The 15,711-nt window shown below is 31.1% G+C and overlaps 1 protein-coding gene across 12 annotated transcripts in view; it reads right to left on the bottom strand.

The window, feature by feature from the left end:
* LOC142327686 (uncharacterized) overlaps nt 1–15,711 on the bottom strand; it is a 154,484-nt gene that overhangs the window by 118,362 nt on the left and 20,411 nt on the right. For all 12 annotated transcript variants that reach the window (XM_075370933.1, XM_075370948.1, XM_075370941.1 and 9 more), the window contains 2 exons: nt 11,868–12,022; nt 3,892–4,079 (listed from right to left, as the gene is read on the bottom strand). In XM_075370933.1, coding sequence (XP_075227048.1) covers nt 3,892–4,079; nt 11,868–12,022 — 343 coding nt within the window. The remainder of the gene's footprint in view (nt 1–3,891; nt 4,080–11,867; nt 12,023–15,711) is intronic.

Below are 15,711 nucleotides of genomic sequence, written 5' to 3'. Positions count from 1 at the left end.
GGATTTCCAATGTGGAATTGATTTCTTCCAGTGAAAGATAAGACAATATACGATCATTTTTATTTTTTAAATTGTAAATGAAACGACGATAATATGAAAATATGTTTAATGTTCGTACAAACGAAGAAAATGGTTTTGAAAGTTCTGTAGTTTGTTGTTTTAAGAGCAGCTGAAAACACGTTAGTTTTGCTAGGCTTCTTCTCTTCCTTGAGCGAATCTGGCAGGATCATAGAAATGATAGGCTGATTAGAAGGCCAGGCGTTCTCATACAAATCTCCTAAGTACAGTTTTCCTTACGACGAAGAGATACAAAAAATCTACCTTGATCATCACAAAAGGTATTTTCAATGAAATGTTTTTCGCAGAAAGATTCTCTTTAGTCGGTAAATGATCTTCCATCTCTTCAGATCTCCAAAATGACTCTATTTGAGAGGAAAGTTATTCATTACTAAAAAAAAGTGCTATTGAATCTGAATTATTTGTCCATTTAATAGATTTAGTAGGGATTTGACCAGAGAATATGAAACCAAGACAAGTTTCTTTAAGTATAGCATGATTAGAATTATGAGTTAACTGAACAGGCTTACGCAAAGAAAGATAATATTGAGCTCCTAGAAGAACATCCACTTGCCCAGGGACATAAAAATTAGGATGTTTATCTTTGACATCAAACACAGCTGTTGCAATTAAACAGATTTGTTAGGTTGTGATTTTAAGGTACAATATGAACTATTAGTCGGGGGAGCTTGATTCGGCTTGGAAGATTTATTTGCTGCATCTTGCAGCTTTTTATCTAAATGAATCAGTGTATGATGCTTTTGTGAGCATTTTTTACATTTACGATTGCTTGGGCAATCTTTTACAATATGCTGTTTACTTTAACAATTAAAACATAATTTTTTTCTGAAATACCAATTTTTTTCTTTCACTAATATCATATTTTAAAAATTTATCACACTAATTTTATCAGTGTGATAAAATTTATCACACTGATTGATGGTTTCTAGTTTTACATAATGCACATATAAAATTATTAGAATTATTTACATAAAATGCAGTTTTATTACATCTAGGTTTGGAAGAATTGTATCTTTTGCCACTAAAGCATACATTAGATGGTTGTGCTTTTTCATTACCTTGAATTATGTCAACAGATTCAAGTAACTTACGCTTAGATTCTAAGAAAGAAATAAGTTGTTCTAACTTCGGCAATTCATTATCTTCTAATGTTTCTTCCCAGTCTTTTAAAGTATTTAAATTTAAATTTTGAGTAATTAATTGTATTATAATAAATTCCAAATGATTAATATTTAGATTCTTTAATGCATTAATATTTGAATTAATTTGGATAAATTTTCATAATTTTCCTTTTAATGGTTTTAGATTAATAATTTCTATAGCATGTTTAGCTGCAATTAGCCGTTTGTTGTTATAACAAGCTTAAGTAATTTTACTGCAGTTTCATAATTTTCAGATGTCGCTGACATTTTTTATTACATCAATGTACTACCCGAGATAATTCCTTGCACTTACGTACTAAACTATTAAAAAGATCAAAAAACTTATGCCAAGCTCTCACATCACCATGAAAGGGCTCAATTTGTATAGGTTTTAATGTAATTTGATTGGGTTTGTTAATTATTTTATTTGAATCAATTACATCTGACTTTATGAAATGATATTCTAGTTTTTTTATGTTTTAATTTAAGTTTACCAAAAACATTATCGTATATGTCCCTATCCTCTCTTAAGTCTTTATCTGTTGCATCTTTGTGCAATTCTATTTCAGACTGAACTTCAAAAAAGGTTTTTTCGTATTCTAACAGCTTATTAAATTTGATAGTGAACAGATCATAATCGTTGATTCAGAATTATAATACCTCGTTTCTTAATTAGATCTTTGAATTCCATTTTGGCTTAAACTATGGTATTGATAAGAGAGTATTAATGAGAGATAATATTAAATAAATTGATAAGAAATTAAATAAATTTATATTTAAATTAACAATTATTAAATTATTATAAAATAATATCAAATGGTTTTTGATGATCAGAAGTTAAGTTGATAAGAATGGTTGTTATGTTCTGGGTAGGCTTGTTGATAAGTTGTTTTAATGTATACTCGATATGACATCATCTGCTGATATTGAGCATGCTTGCGACTGTGAGTCGCAAGCATGTAACTCTGGGTATGTAACCCCCAGTATAGTTCTAACACATTGAAGTTCACAAAAAATTATTATTATTAAAGATTCACTGTTCAGTAATTGGTGTATAACAACTATTGTTATAATCTTATGCGTGTCCTGAATGTTACAAGTTATTCAAAATGTATTGAATTTTACGCATTTTATACTAATGCCCCTCGTACTCCTAAATTTTCATTTATCACTGTCTGATGAAGACAGTTCTTATGAAAAATTAAGTAATGCTATTTAACACTGTTTATAAATACCACAAGATCTGGCCCGGAGGACCACAAACACAATGTTAAGTTTTTAGAGCTAGGATGGACTGTATGAACGAATGAAACAATATTCTTCTAGGATAGTTGAATTTAATTTTTAAAAGATACTAAATAACATACTAGATAAGCCACATTAGACGAAGAAATACATGACCACGCCAGACGGGGTTCTTAACTTGAATGAACTGTATGAACTGGCTCGCAGGCCAGCGCTAATAGAAAACTAGAGAGCAGCATTAGTTGGCTCAAACTAGGAACGGAACAATTTGAAAACAAACTGCTTAAGAAAAGTATCAAATGAGTGAAGAAAATAGACAATGGCTAATGCGAAAAAAACAGGAATTAATTGAATTTTAAAAAATCTTTCATTATGAAAATGGTCAAATATAAAATCCTATAATAACCGAGTCATTTAATAACAGCAAAGAGCCGATAAGGTTCATTACAAAAAAATGTACATACCAGAGCATAATTGGAAGGAGTGGTATGATGGGAGGATGGGGTTACAGAGATATAATTCACAAAGCTGACGACAGAAACTAACAAGTTACTAAAGGTCTGCGATGACTATGATCTAACAATTATATTTAGTGTTAGTAATAGATTTTTGAGCTTATGTTTTTAACCTATCTGTCATTGTCTTTTCTGCCAAAAGTTGACATAATGAACAAGTTTAATCACTGAATAAAATTATCTAATTCATTGATCTAAGCATAGAACTAAAAAGAAAGATCAGTCAATATAAAAGAAATCAGAGGCAAATAATTGACGATATTAAAACTATAACTAACTACTGCACATAAGCACAACTACCACAATTATACAATCATGTCATAAATAATTTATTATGAATATTATTTATTTATAACATAAGAAAATTATAGCAATAACCAGGTAAATTCTTTTTATAATTTTGTTAGATTGTAATTTATTTCCAGAGTTAGCCTAACAGTATAATAGCAGTTTAATTACCACACACACCAATTTTAGTTAGGCAACTGGTACTTATGTTTTTGAGTAGATATATGTTATTCTCTAAGAAAACAAATAATCAAAAAAGTCTTTATAATATAGACAAAACAAATATTACCTTAAACTCTATAAGTTAAACAGAAGTTACAGATATTAAATCAACTATAGCATCCAGCAATGTATTGTTACACATTTTTAGAAACATATACCATTTGAACAATAAGAAAATATTAAAAAAATAGATTTGAAAAACAAAACTATTGCCAGTCACTTTTTTTATAATAAAAAGATGTGTTTTAAAAACAAATCTTTTGTCATTTATGCTGTCATCAAAACTCATAAATAACTCGTCATTGCAAGTACATATTTTGCACTTAATTTATAAAATGGTACTTGTTTTAAAAATCTGTTACAATACAATCTACATTACAAATAAAAAAATTAATTTTTACCTCAAACACATCACTATTAAGTATAACATTTTTCAGCTGAAGATGATTTTTTGTTTCGTCCTTGGTCATTTTAGATACTGAATACAATGTATCTGGTTTCCTATCTACATCAGAAACCAGGTTTTGACTAACTGTTTTAAAAATAATTGCTAACAGTCTAGGTATTATTCCTGGCTGGTTTCGTTGCCCTGAAACAAAATAAATCAATAATTAAGAATCTCATTTCTAAAAAGAATCAGCTCTTTTATCCAATTAACAAAAAATCTGAAGAAGATTATTTCACACTGACTAGAAAAGAGCTGTTATTTTTTATCTCAATCTAAAGATACATTTAACCTACCTACACCTACTTTCATGTATGTAGATAGGTTACATCTTACACCTTATTTACACAATTTATTTTGTAATAAACTGGATTTAACTGACATTCTTCCTCATTTTCCTGAATTACAATCAATTTAATGATTTCAAACATCTGACTGAAACAAAAAAATAAAATTTGTATTTACAAGCTAAATCAAAATTTAAGAAAATTTGCAAAAATTAAACCACATTATGTTGCAATTAGGAGTGTACTCTAGTCATTATTCAATTTGAACACATTTCCATCATTTAAACATTTTGTTCATTGTTGCACAATTATCTACTAGCTGATAAAATACTATGTGCAACAAGTTTAAAGAAATTTTGGAAATGGAATGTCAATTTTCATAAACATAAATAAATAAAAATTCAGGCAGTTAAAAAAGATGTTTAAATATTAACATTTCTCATATTCTCTAGTCCTGCCTAATTAACAAAGATTTTATCTTGTAAAGAGATTTAGTCCTCCTTACTCTCAACAATTTTTCAATAAATTATAAACATTGCACAAAATATATGATTAGAATGTATTTTATAATTTGAAAACTGAAATCCAATATATTGAATCAATTTTTTTCAATATGGACAATACAGATTTTGTTTTTATAAAAACCAGCAAGATTATGATTTTTATAAACTATTTTTGGCTTTTAAAAGTTAATGTTATAAAAAAGATAGAATGATACTGCCATGCTTGGAGGTGTCTTGATTAGAGGCTGCATTGCCACATTAAGGACAAATGGTAACATGGTGATATGACCAAACTTTTAATCCTCTCCACCGTACATGCTTGTCAGAAGAACAAGCTGAAAGTAGATTTCCTCATGTAGCACATTTCTTTTTTTGTTTTGACTAATTTTTACTCAGCAATACAAGCAACAGGCAATACCATCCAACCAATTCAAATTTTATAAATTCAAGTTATGATACCACTGGAAATGAAGTTGGAATGGACAGATAAAGAGAAAAGTACATCAAGCCAAAAGATAAAATATAAAAAAAGTTACTGTAACTTTGTTATACTGACAAACAGGTATCCTCTACATATGCAGAATGATTCACGTAATATTACCAGCGAAAATAATAAAAAAAGTTCATATAAACATAAGGCCAGAAATGCTTCGTTAACAAGTTACAGCTAGTAAAAGATTTTGTCCTGATTCCTGGGCAAATAGTGAAATAAAACCACACTGAAATTCTAGGAAGGAAGCCACTTTAAGGTGTAAACTTGATGGTTCCTGACAAATTGAATAAAACAGGTTCCAGAACCATATCTTCAGTAGTTTTCAAAACATCCAATGTAAAATTCAAAAATCTATTGTCTAAAAACACATTTTTTTACATTTGTAACAAAAAGACTTTGTTAATGAACTAATAAATGTGTAAAATTTATTATTAAAATTTCTAGAGAATTTAATTCTGAAAAAACTGATGTAGAATAACCCAATAAAAAATAAATACAAGTTCAAGAAATCTGATTTATTACTAATACTTACCATATGAAAACTTTTAAATGTTAACTGAAAATTAAGAAAATGAAGTTAACATATAATTAAAACAATGCTAACGAATTAAAATGTAATTCATACATTTAATAAAGTTTACAGTTAATTTTCAAAAATTTGTTCTACTTCAATACATTTAGATAAACGCTTTCAGTTGCTAATGCTGCTTTCTGCAATTCAGCACAACTTTTCTTGTGTGGTAACATCTGTAAAATGAGCAACCAACTCTTCATACATATGAACTTTTCTCTTGTACGCAATATTTTTCATCCAACTCCAAAAGCAAAATTCTAATGGTATTAGGCAGGTGATCTTGTTAGCCAGCAGTGTGGCCCACTACAACCAATTTATTGCTCTGGAAATTGCTCATTTAAGTATGCTGATGTGGCAAGTGAGAAGTGGGGAAGTGCACCTTCATGCTGAAAGTACATGCTGTATCTTGATGCTAGTGGAACATCTAATAGCAGCAGCGATTATTCCTTTAAGAATTCCTAGTAAATGTTGAAACTTGGACATCTTGAGAGAATAAATGGTCCAATTAGCTAATGATAAACTAGACCACACCATATATTGACATTAAATCTGTGTTGGAAATTACATTCTACTGTTGTGTGTGGATTAACTTCAGCCCACGTGTATTCATTGCAAAGGTTACTGATGGCGTTCCAAGTAAATTGAGCCTTGTCAATAAATAAAATGAACCTGTGCAATCATAATCATATTCAACACTTACAGTATTGCAAAGAAGAGGATCTCTTGGTTGAAGATCTTGTATTCACTGATTATGGTAAAGATACTTATGAAGTATCCTCCTCACCATAAAATGGGAAACTCTGAACTGCTGGGAAAAGCATCGTGTGCTACACCTGGACTGTGTTGCGTAGACTCTATAATGCTTTCATTAATATCGGCAAAACAGTTGCGGTGAGTAATAATGCTGGAAAGTTGCCGATTTAGGATTTGGAACTCTGTGGTTAAGAAAACGTCTTTGATATTCTTCAGCAGCAGGAGCAGTTGCATTTCATCACACATTTCCAAAATAAATAACATGTCATATTCCTCAGTCATAAATAACAAAGGCATTGCAGCAGTATGACACCAATTAAAACAAACATACAAACACTTAATTAAACCACATTGTACTGGCAACAATTCACAGAGTAATGCAGAACACGCAATGCACTGATGACATGACACGCACAGTACATCTGAAAAGTTGCTGAATTAAATTTCTGTAGTAGATACCAGTAGCGCCATTTCTCAGACAACCAAGGAACTATGTAGTATGATAACTAACAAGTGTGTGTACAAAATTTCATAACGTTTCCTCACTCCAGTCTCGAGTTATATTCAGCCACGTAGGTTGCATTCTGCAACCTTGTGCGAGCTTGCAACATGGAACAGAGAAGCGCGATAAAATTTTGTATTCTACTTCAAACATTTTGCATTGAAACTTTTTCTATGATACATACAGCAAGCATTTGGTAATGAAACAGTTTCTCTTAACACTACAACATACAATTAGTGGAAACAAGTGGTTTAGCTGGTAGAGTCGTTGGATGATGACGAACAAAGCGGGAAGCCGTCAATAGATGTTCATGACAAAAACTTTGCAAAAGTGCACATGCTCCTGCTCAAAGAACCTCATCTTACTCTTTGAGCCAGAGCAGAATTAAACATCAGTAAATACGTGGTACATACAATTCTAACAGAAAATATAAACCGTTGAAAGGTGTACTCTTGTTTCGTTTCACATTTCATGATCGAAGGACAAAAACAGGTGCGTCTTTCTTGACCTCAAGACTTTGTTGAAACTGCCGACAGCGACCCAAATTTTTTGCAAACAACTGTAACTGGTGCTTCATGTCTGATCCACAAACAAAGTGTCAATTTGCTGCTTGGTTGAGCTTGCTTTATAAAGACCAGCAAGTCAGGCAAAAAAAATCATGAGTGTAAATGATGTTGATTGCATTCTTTGACTCAAAGGGCCTCATTCATCAATTTGTCCCAACTGGTCAAACCATGAATTCTAAATTCTATTTGGAAGTAATGAAATGCATGATGCGTCACATTTGTCAAATCTGGCCCGAGAACCAGGATCCAGGCAGTTGGACTCTCTTGCACGACAATATTCTGGCACACATGGCAGCAGTTTTAACATATTACGCTGCAAATCAAATCACCGTCTAATCCCACTCACCCTATTCACCCGATTTGACTCCAGCAGAATATTTTCTGTTTCTGAAACTCAAGTTGAAAATGAAAGGCTGCTTTTTCAACAACATTCCGTCCATCCAAAATGGCTTGCACCAAGCAGTTGAAGGCGATCCGACAAAGTAATTTCTCCAGAACATTTGACAGGCTCTACCAGCACTGCAATGAATGTATAACTAGAGAAGGGTTCTATGTAGAGAGCTGATGTGAGTAAATTTGTTTATCTTTCAATCTGTATTTTTATTTAATTTAGTTTGAGAACTTTTCAGACATACTGTGTAAAATACATTTTTTACATTATTGTAAAATCAATACATTGATTTCTGTGCTACAAAATGAAATCATAATTTAAAAAAATTTCAATCCGACAGTGAATTTGAGAAAGATATGTAAACTTTATTGTCTGAATAACAATAGACTAGATTTTTTTATTTTATTTTTATCTCTAATACAACTTTTGTATGCACTTTATATGACAGCAAACCTGCTTTGTATGTGTAATCCCTTCATTTTCATACAGTTAAGTGTTAGTAAATAAAATCAAATTTCTTGAAATTATATTTGTTTTTCATTGAGCTATTTCATATCAATTTTCTCAGAATTAAATTCTCTACAAGTTTTGATAACAAAGTTACGCATTTATTAGTCATTTATCAAAGGTTTTGTATTATGAACTTAAAAAAAAAGTGTTTTTAGACAATAAATTTTTGTGTTTTATGTTAGATATTACGAAAACTACTGGTGATATAATCCTGGAATCTGTTTTATTCAATTTGTCAGGTCAAAAACCATAAGAATCCTCAAGTTTACCCTGTTAATTTGGGTTCCTATTATTTCAGTGTGGTTTTATTTTACTCTGCCCAGCAATCAGGGCAAAATATTTTGCTACCCATAACTCTAACTATTTCTGTTACATTAACTTTTTTTCATTATTTTTGCTAGTAGAATGAGTTCAGAAAGCACTAATAAAACACTACATGAATCACCTGTATCTGAAGAGTATCCCAGATTTAAATCTCATTTAATTATCTTCTATTTGCTAATGACCTTCGTACTGTAAGGTAAATCTGAAAGTGATCTCCAGTTATTTTTGTGCAAATATTCTAAGATTGCTAAAGATCATAATTGTAAAGTTTCGAAGAGAAAAACAAGATCATGGAATTTTTAAATAGTAATGCTCAGATCATAAATTGTGGTAAGTAATTAAGGGTTTATTAAGTGTCACATTTTATATACTTGAAATATAAGATTTCATATACAGTGAACTGACAATAGCATTCGCAGATTTTACGATGATCGGTATTTTTCATAGAAGGGAGAATGGATATCTGGTACAAATTATTTCTTCAGAATAAATACTTTTCTCTTTTGGAAAAAATTCAGCAATCAGCCACTCACTCTCTCTAACATTCATGTAAACTAGGTTTTTATGAAAATGCAAATGAACTATGAGGTATTATTGTTTGGTTTAATAACCAAGTTCCTTATAAAATAGTTGCATAATATAAGTTGACTGGTTTAAAAAAAAGAAAAAAAGATATTAAAAACTTCAGGACAGGAACTTAAGGACAGGAAGACAGAAAACTACGTTTCTGGACCTAACATTTTTCTTACATAATTTAGGAAAATGCTTACCATAACACTAGAAGAGACCTTTACTCATCCTGTAATATTTATGTGTGAATCATGTATGTACTATTCTGTAAACAGAACCTTTTTATTTTAGCCTTTTTAGTTTTTATTAAAGCCTTTTTATTTTTTTATTTGTTTATATTAAGCATGTTACAATTATGCACCCAGGTTGTTTTTATTCATGTCAGTGATCAAAATTACAATAAAGAATTGTTATTCTAATCAATAACATCTCAAAAGACATTAATTGTAAAAATAACAGAAGAATAACCTTTAAAACTCAATAAAATTAAATGACATATATACATTTTTTGCTGTACTTCATTTAAACTTACTTCAATTGAAAAAGAGATATGATTCTCCAATTCTTTAATAAAATTGATAGTTACACAATTGGATTGAGGTGGACGCCGCATTGCATAATTTTTTTTTTTTTTGTGTCCGAATCAGCATTGTATATTAATTTATACATTAATTTTGTTTCACGTCGCTCCAGTAGTTACGTGGTGTAAGTGAGAATGTGTCTGATTCGTAACCATATGTACATTGGTTCAAATCTGATTTCATATACAAATTTTTTATTAAATTTAAATATACTGATTTTTTTTTTTTTGAGGTTTTTAAGGGCATCGACTTTGGTCATTAGCTGCATCTCACTTCAAAAAAAAATAAAAAAAAGGTTCAGTGATTCACATTCTCATGAATCAAAAATGTTCAAAATTTTACATTTTTCTATAACTTCTAATCCAACATAATTACTTCCTAGGCTTTCCTTTCGGCCATCCTTACTTGCACCGTTTTTCCATTCTGCGAACAGCCTCAACTTCTGATGACAGTGTGTCTGAGGCCTCGGACATGGCATCGTCTTCTCTTTCTGATGCCAATGACGTTAGCCGGTTTACTGATTTATTAATAATTATTAACCTCTGTAAAAATGTTTGATTGTAAAGAAAAGTACATAAAATTTTATTTCACAAATAACTTGATTTTTTTCAATTAAAGAGGTTAATAATTGTTAATAAATCGATATATTTAAGTTAAAAAAATAATAAAAAATAAATAAAAAAAAGGGAAATCAAGTCAAATTCAAACTGATGTGCCTTTCCCTTGTAAGATTCCAAATATTTCATTAATTAAAATTTTATTTGGCTACAACTCTGGAACCAATGAAAATAAGTAACACGATATATTGTTGAAAAGCTCTCAATGAGGGCGTATTACTGCAGTTAAGAAAAAGTCCAATAAATTTTTTTTGGATTTTGAGCTTTTTTGGACACTTTTAGTTCAGTCGATTGCAATCAAAAGGGAAGGTGCACTACTAGATGTTACAACAGACCTAAATCCATAATTTCTACATTCTACGGCTAATCATTTTGAGTTTTGTGAGATACATACTTTACGTACGTACATAGTACATACATTATGTCAAAATGGATTCAAGGATGGTCAAAATGAATATTTCCGTTGAAATCTGAAAACCGAAATTTTTTGCAATTACAATACTTCCTTTACTTTGTACATGGAAGTAGAAATTATAATTTTTGTTTACAGAGAAATAATAAACCTAAAGAAAACTTTTATCCTACCCTACTAAAGGGTATTTGTATATGGGTCTGTATGTCCATCACCCTTAGCTTAGCACTGGAATGTACTGATCACTAGCGGAAAATTCCAATTCGTTAGTACATGTCTTGTGGTGATCAGGTGTATGTATATTTGTTATACTATTATATATCGACATATCACATATATATATATACATATATATATATATATATATATACATATATATATATATATATATACATATATATATATATGTATATCATTACATATATATAATATATATATATATGTATATATATTTATGTGATTGTTTTTCTTCATAAAATAGTGAACTACAACCAATAAGTAGGCACCAAAATGTTCCAATCACTAGCAGAAAATTCTGATTTATTAGTATAAACTTCTAGAGTTGGATTTCTAATTTAACTTTATCAATTTTCTTCAACCAAAAAAAAAAATATTTTTACACAAGATGTAATCAATTTTGGATACATAATAATCTCATTCTGAGACACCACCTGCCAGGGCAACCCGCCTGGAGGGCATGCCTCTGCAGCTAGTTAAAAAATTAAACTGCATTAAAAAACAATAAAATCTGAGCAAGGTGACACACAAAATCATGATGAAACTAAGAGTATCAAACCATATACAGTATTTTTAAATACCCAGAATTAAATAAAACAAGATTTAACAAACCTTGGGCAGTATATGTCTTTCCAGCACTAGATGAGCCATAAGTAAACAATACACTACTATTTCCATTGAGAAAGTCTTTTACCAGGCCAAGAGCACAAACTCTGAATACTTCTCTCTGTGAAGTTTCAGGTCCAAATATATGGGAAAATGTATACCTGAAAGAAAAAAAATTAATATTTAACTTAATTTAAATTTAAATTAATAAACACAAAGATGACTAAGTTTTCCACAAATGAAAAAGCATTGCTGTCTTACTAAATTTTTCAAGAAATAAATACAGTACAACAGCAGAATGGAATACGTAGAGCCTACAGGAGCCCCATGCCCTCTCAAAAGAAATATGAGCTTTTATGCTTAGAAACAAACACTATCTTGTAAGGAAAAAGTAAATAAAAAAGAAACAAACATCTCTCTCACCAATTAAGTTATGACAGATGAGATCAATTATGAATCAGTCAGGACAATTTTCTTTAGCAATCAGGGCAATATTCTCCGACACTACTCCCAAACACCACAGCAAGCATGGTTGCATTCCAAGCATACCAGGTAAATACTACATCTACGTGGTAAGCAAATCAACAAGGCCCACAACCTGATCAACTGGGATTTTCATGAAATCTGGTATGAATTAACCGTTGATAGAGTTATGAGAAAATACTGAATTTCAGATCTCTATCATAAACCATTTTGGTTTCAAAGTCCTTCAAATTTGCTGGAAAATGGCAAATTTTGACTTGCGATAGTAGTGTTAGGTCAACATAACTTTGTTATTTATTAAGGTAGAATTATAGACTTTGTTTTATTTTAAAGCTTATTTGATGCTCTTTCAGATGATATACAAGCCTTCTTAATGGCCCACTTAATGATATATTGAAGCTGGTAATACACCAGCTTCAATATACCATCATCATATTCTTCAGCAGTCAGTTTATTTAGTCACTGATTAACAGCATTTTTAAGTTCATTGCCACCCACAAATCGCTTACCGCTCAAAATTTCTTTCAATTTCCCAAACAAATGGTAATCAGAAGAATCTAAATCCGTACTATATGGTGGGTGACGTAACTTTCCCATCCATGTTCTCAGTAAATCACTTGTCGGACCCACAACATGTGGATGTACATTATCGTGCAGCAGAACAATGATGTACATCAGCTGCCCAAGTTGCCGATTTTGAATGGCGCGGTGTAACTTAAGTAGAATTTCGCAGTAGGCTTCTGCATTTATAGTCATTTCATGTGGCATGAAGTCGATCAGCAGTATGCCAAACTGATCCCAAAAGACTATAGCCATCAATTTGCGTCCAAATGGGTGTGGCTTGACCTTTCTCGGTCTGGTTGGTGATGGAGGATGACACAGTCAAGTGACATTCACTTGACTGCCGTTTTCTCTTTGGCGTGTAATACGAAATCCACACTTCATCGCCAGTAACAATCGAATTAAGAAAGAATCTCCTTTTTCTATACAGCACATCAAAAATTCCAAAGCAGATCCCATTCGGATTTTTTTGTGATGTTCTGTTAAGATGTGCGCCACCTGACGTGCACAAACACCGATCATGAAACACCAGGAAAAAGAAGGAAGAGCCAGGTCAGAAATTATTGAGCGACGATCTTTTCTGATTTCATCATCGATGCGTTTCAACTAGTCCTCTGTGATTATCGAGGGCCTCCCCAACGTTCTGCATCGTGCGCATTAATTCTGTTTTTTCTAAACCTTTCACATCATTTTCAGACATTTCTTTCATTCATCATATTATCACCGTACACAGCAACCGACTGCCTATGAATTTCAGCCCGCTTAACGTTTTGACTGTTTAAAAAACATATGACTCCACGTATTTCATAGTCGGCGGCAACATCGATTTTCGTATTCATTTTATAACATAATAACTCACACGTAATCGAAGATACAACAACGCGATAACTTACAGACAGCAATGCAGTGTGTATGGGACGAATCGTGAACGAGTTGTTCCTTCAATTTGATTCTTTATACTAAAAGAAAGAATCGAGAATCGGTTTGCAGGAGAAACCGATTCTTTTCAATGAACTGGGTAGGCGACAGGAAACCAAATTTTTCTCAATTACGATTCGATTCATAGCAGTCTTTCTTATGCATAGCTTGTAATGGGGGATTCTCCTACCATACCAAATTATAGCTTGCGTTTGTTTTATTTATTTATTTATTGTTTTCCACATGTGACGCATAACTTATTATATCACCATCACTAATGTTTGTTGAACATTCGGCAAACTTATTACTTCTGATTATAAAATATTTTCATTAACTGTGCTATTTAACTGAGTTAATCTTAAACAATTATATTTTATCTGTAAGCCCCATAAACATTTTTTATGTTTTATCATCAACTAGAGCAAAATGAGAGCCAAATATATATATATTTTTATTTTTATTTTGTTTCAACTCAATAAAAGAATTTATATCTTTTTTCTTGTTTACCTTCGGAAGCACCGTCAGGAATTACTTCAGAAGGTGAATAAGGGTGATCTGTATGAGTATAAATGAAGTGTGGTCTTTTTTTTTATATAAAAAATAAAAGGATATAAAACTATTCTAAAAGATGAATAAAACTTACGACTAATATCACAGATAAAAACTAATATAAAATCAAGAGTAAATAGAATTTTACAAAGTCCAAGATGGGTGTAAAGCCCATTCTTGGATAACAAAAGCCAAAAAAAAAAAAAAAAAAAAAAAAACTAAAAACCATAAAAGATCTAATATAAAACTTGACTAAAACAACAAAATGAAATAAAACTTAGAACTAACACAAATTATATAATTAAAACTAGGTTAAAAATAAAAATTAAAAAGTTGAAATAAAACTTAAAACTAACATTACTAAAATCTTACAACTAATATCACAGACAGTCTTTAAAATATTAAAAATAAAAAAAATAAATAAAAAATAACTATATAAAATTTAACAAATTCCGATAAGGAGTGTAAAAGGCTCCTAATCGGATAAAAAAAAAAATAAAGAATAAAAAAAAAGATCAAAAACTCTTCAGAAAAAAGAAACTTATTTAAAAACTCTTCTAGCATTAAAAAATATACGCAACGATATTAAATTTTTTGCATTAACCCAGCACTTCGAAGAAATAAAAACAACCGGGTTAAAATTTCATTATCATTGCACAAGACACCACGGATGTTTCTGGGTAGATTAAATTTACGACGCAACGCCGCATAACATATGCAATCCACAAGTATATGGTGCACAGTCATGGGGCAGTTGCATCGTGCGCATAGGGGTGCTTGTCCTCTTATCATCAGGTAATCGTGTGTGATCCTCGTGTGTCCTATCCGCAATCGACAAAGGACTACTTCCTCACGCCGAGTTTTTCTGTATGAGGTGTCCCATGGTAACACAGAATCTTTAATCTGTCTGAGTTTATTATCAACGGTAGCCGTCCAGTCACCTTGCCACCACGCTCTCAGTGATTGTTTTACACAATTAATAAAATCAGAAGTAGCAATTCGGTTGGTGAAAGGAGGCTGATTACATGCTTCTTTGGCAGCAGAATCTGCATGTTCATTACCTGGAATCCCTACGTGGCTAGGGACCCAGCAAAAACTTAATTCTGTGTTGCGATTATTCAACTCAGCGATTGCGTTATAAATTTCAATGACGATAGGATGTTTAGAATAAAAATTTTTTAAGGCATGGAGAGCACTACACGAGTCACTGCAAATAAGAATTTTTCTATATTTAGGGTTAATGATGTTTAGAGCCTTATTTATAGCATATAGTTCAGCGGTAAACACACTCGTAATACCGGGGAGACCAAACATATAAGTTCTCTCATTGACAACAAAA

This window comes from Lycorma delicatula, chromosome 1 (assembly GCF_047948215.1).
Source record: "Lycorma delicatula isolate Av1 chromosome 1, ASM4794821v1, whole genome shotgun sequence".
NCBI lineage: Eukaryota > Metazoa > Arthropoda > Insecta > Hemiptera > Fulgoridae > Lycorma > Lycorma delicatula.
Note: the sequence above shows the minus strand (reverse complement) of the source record. Positions and strands in the feature narration are given on the sequence as shown.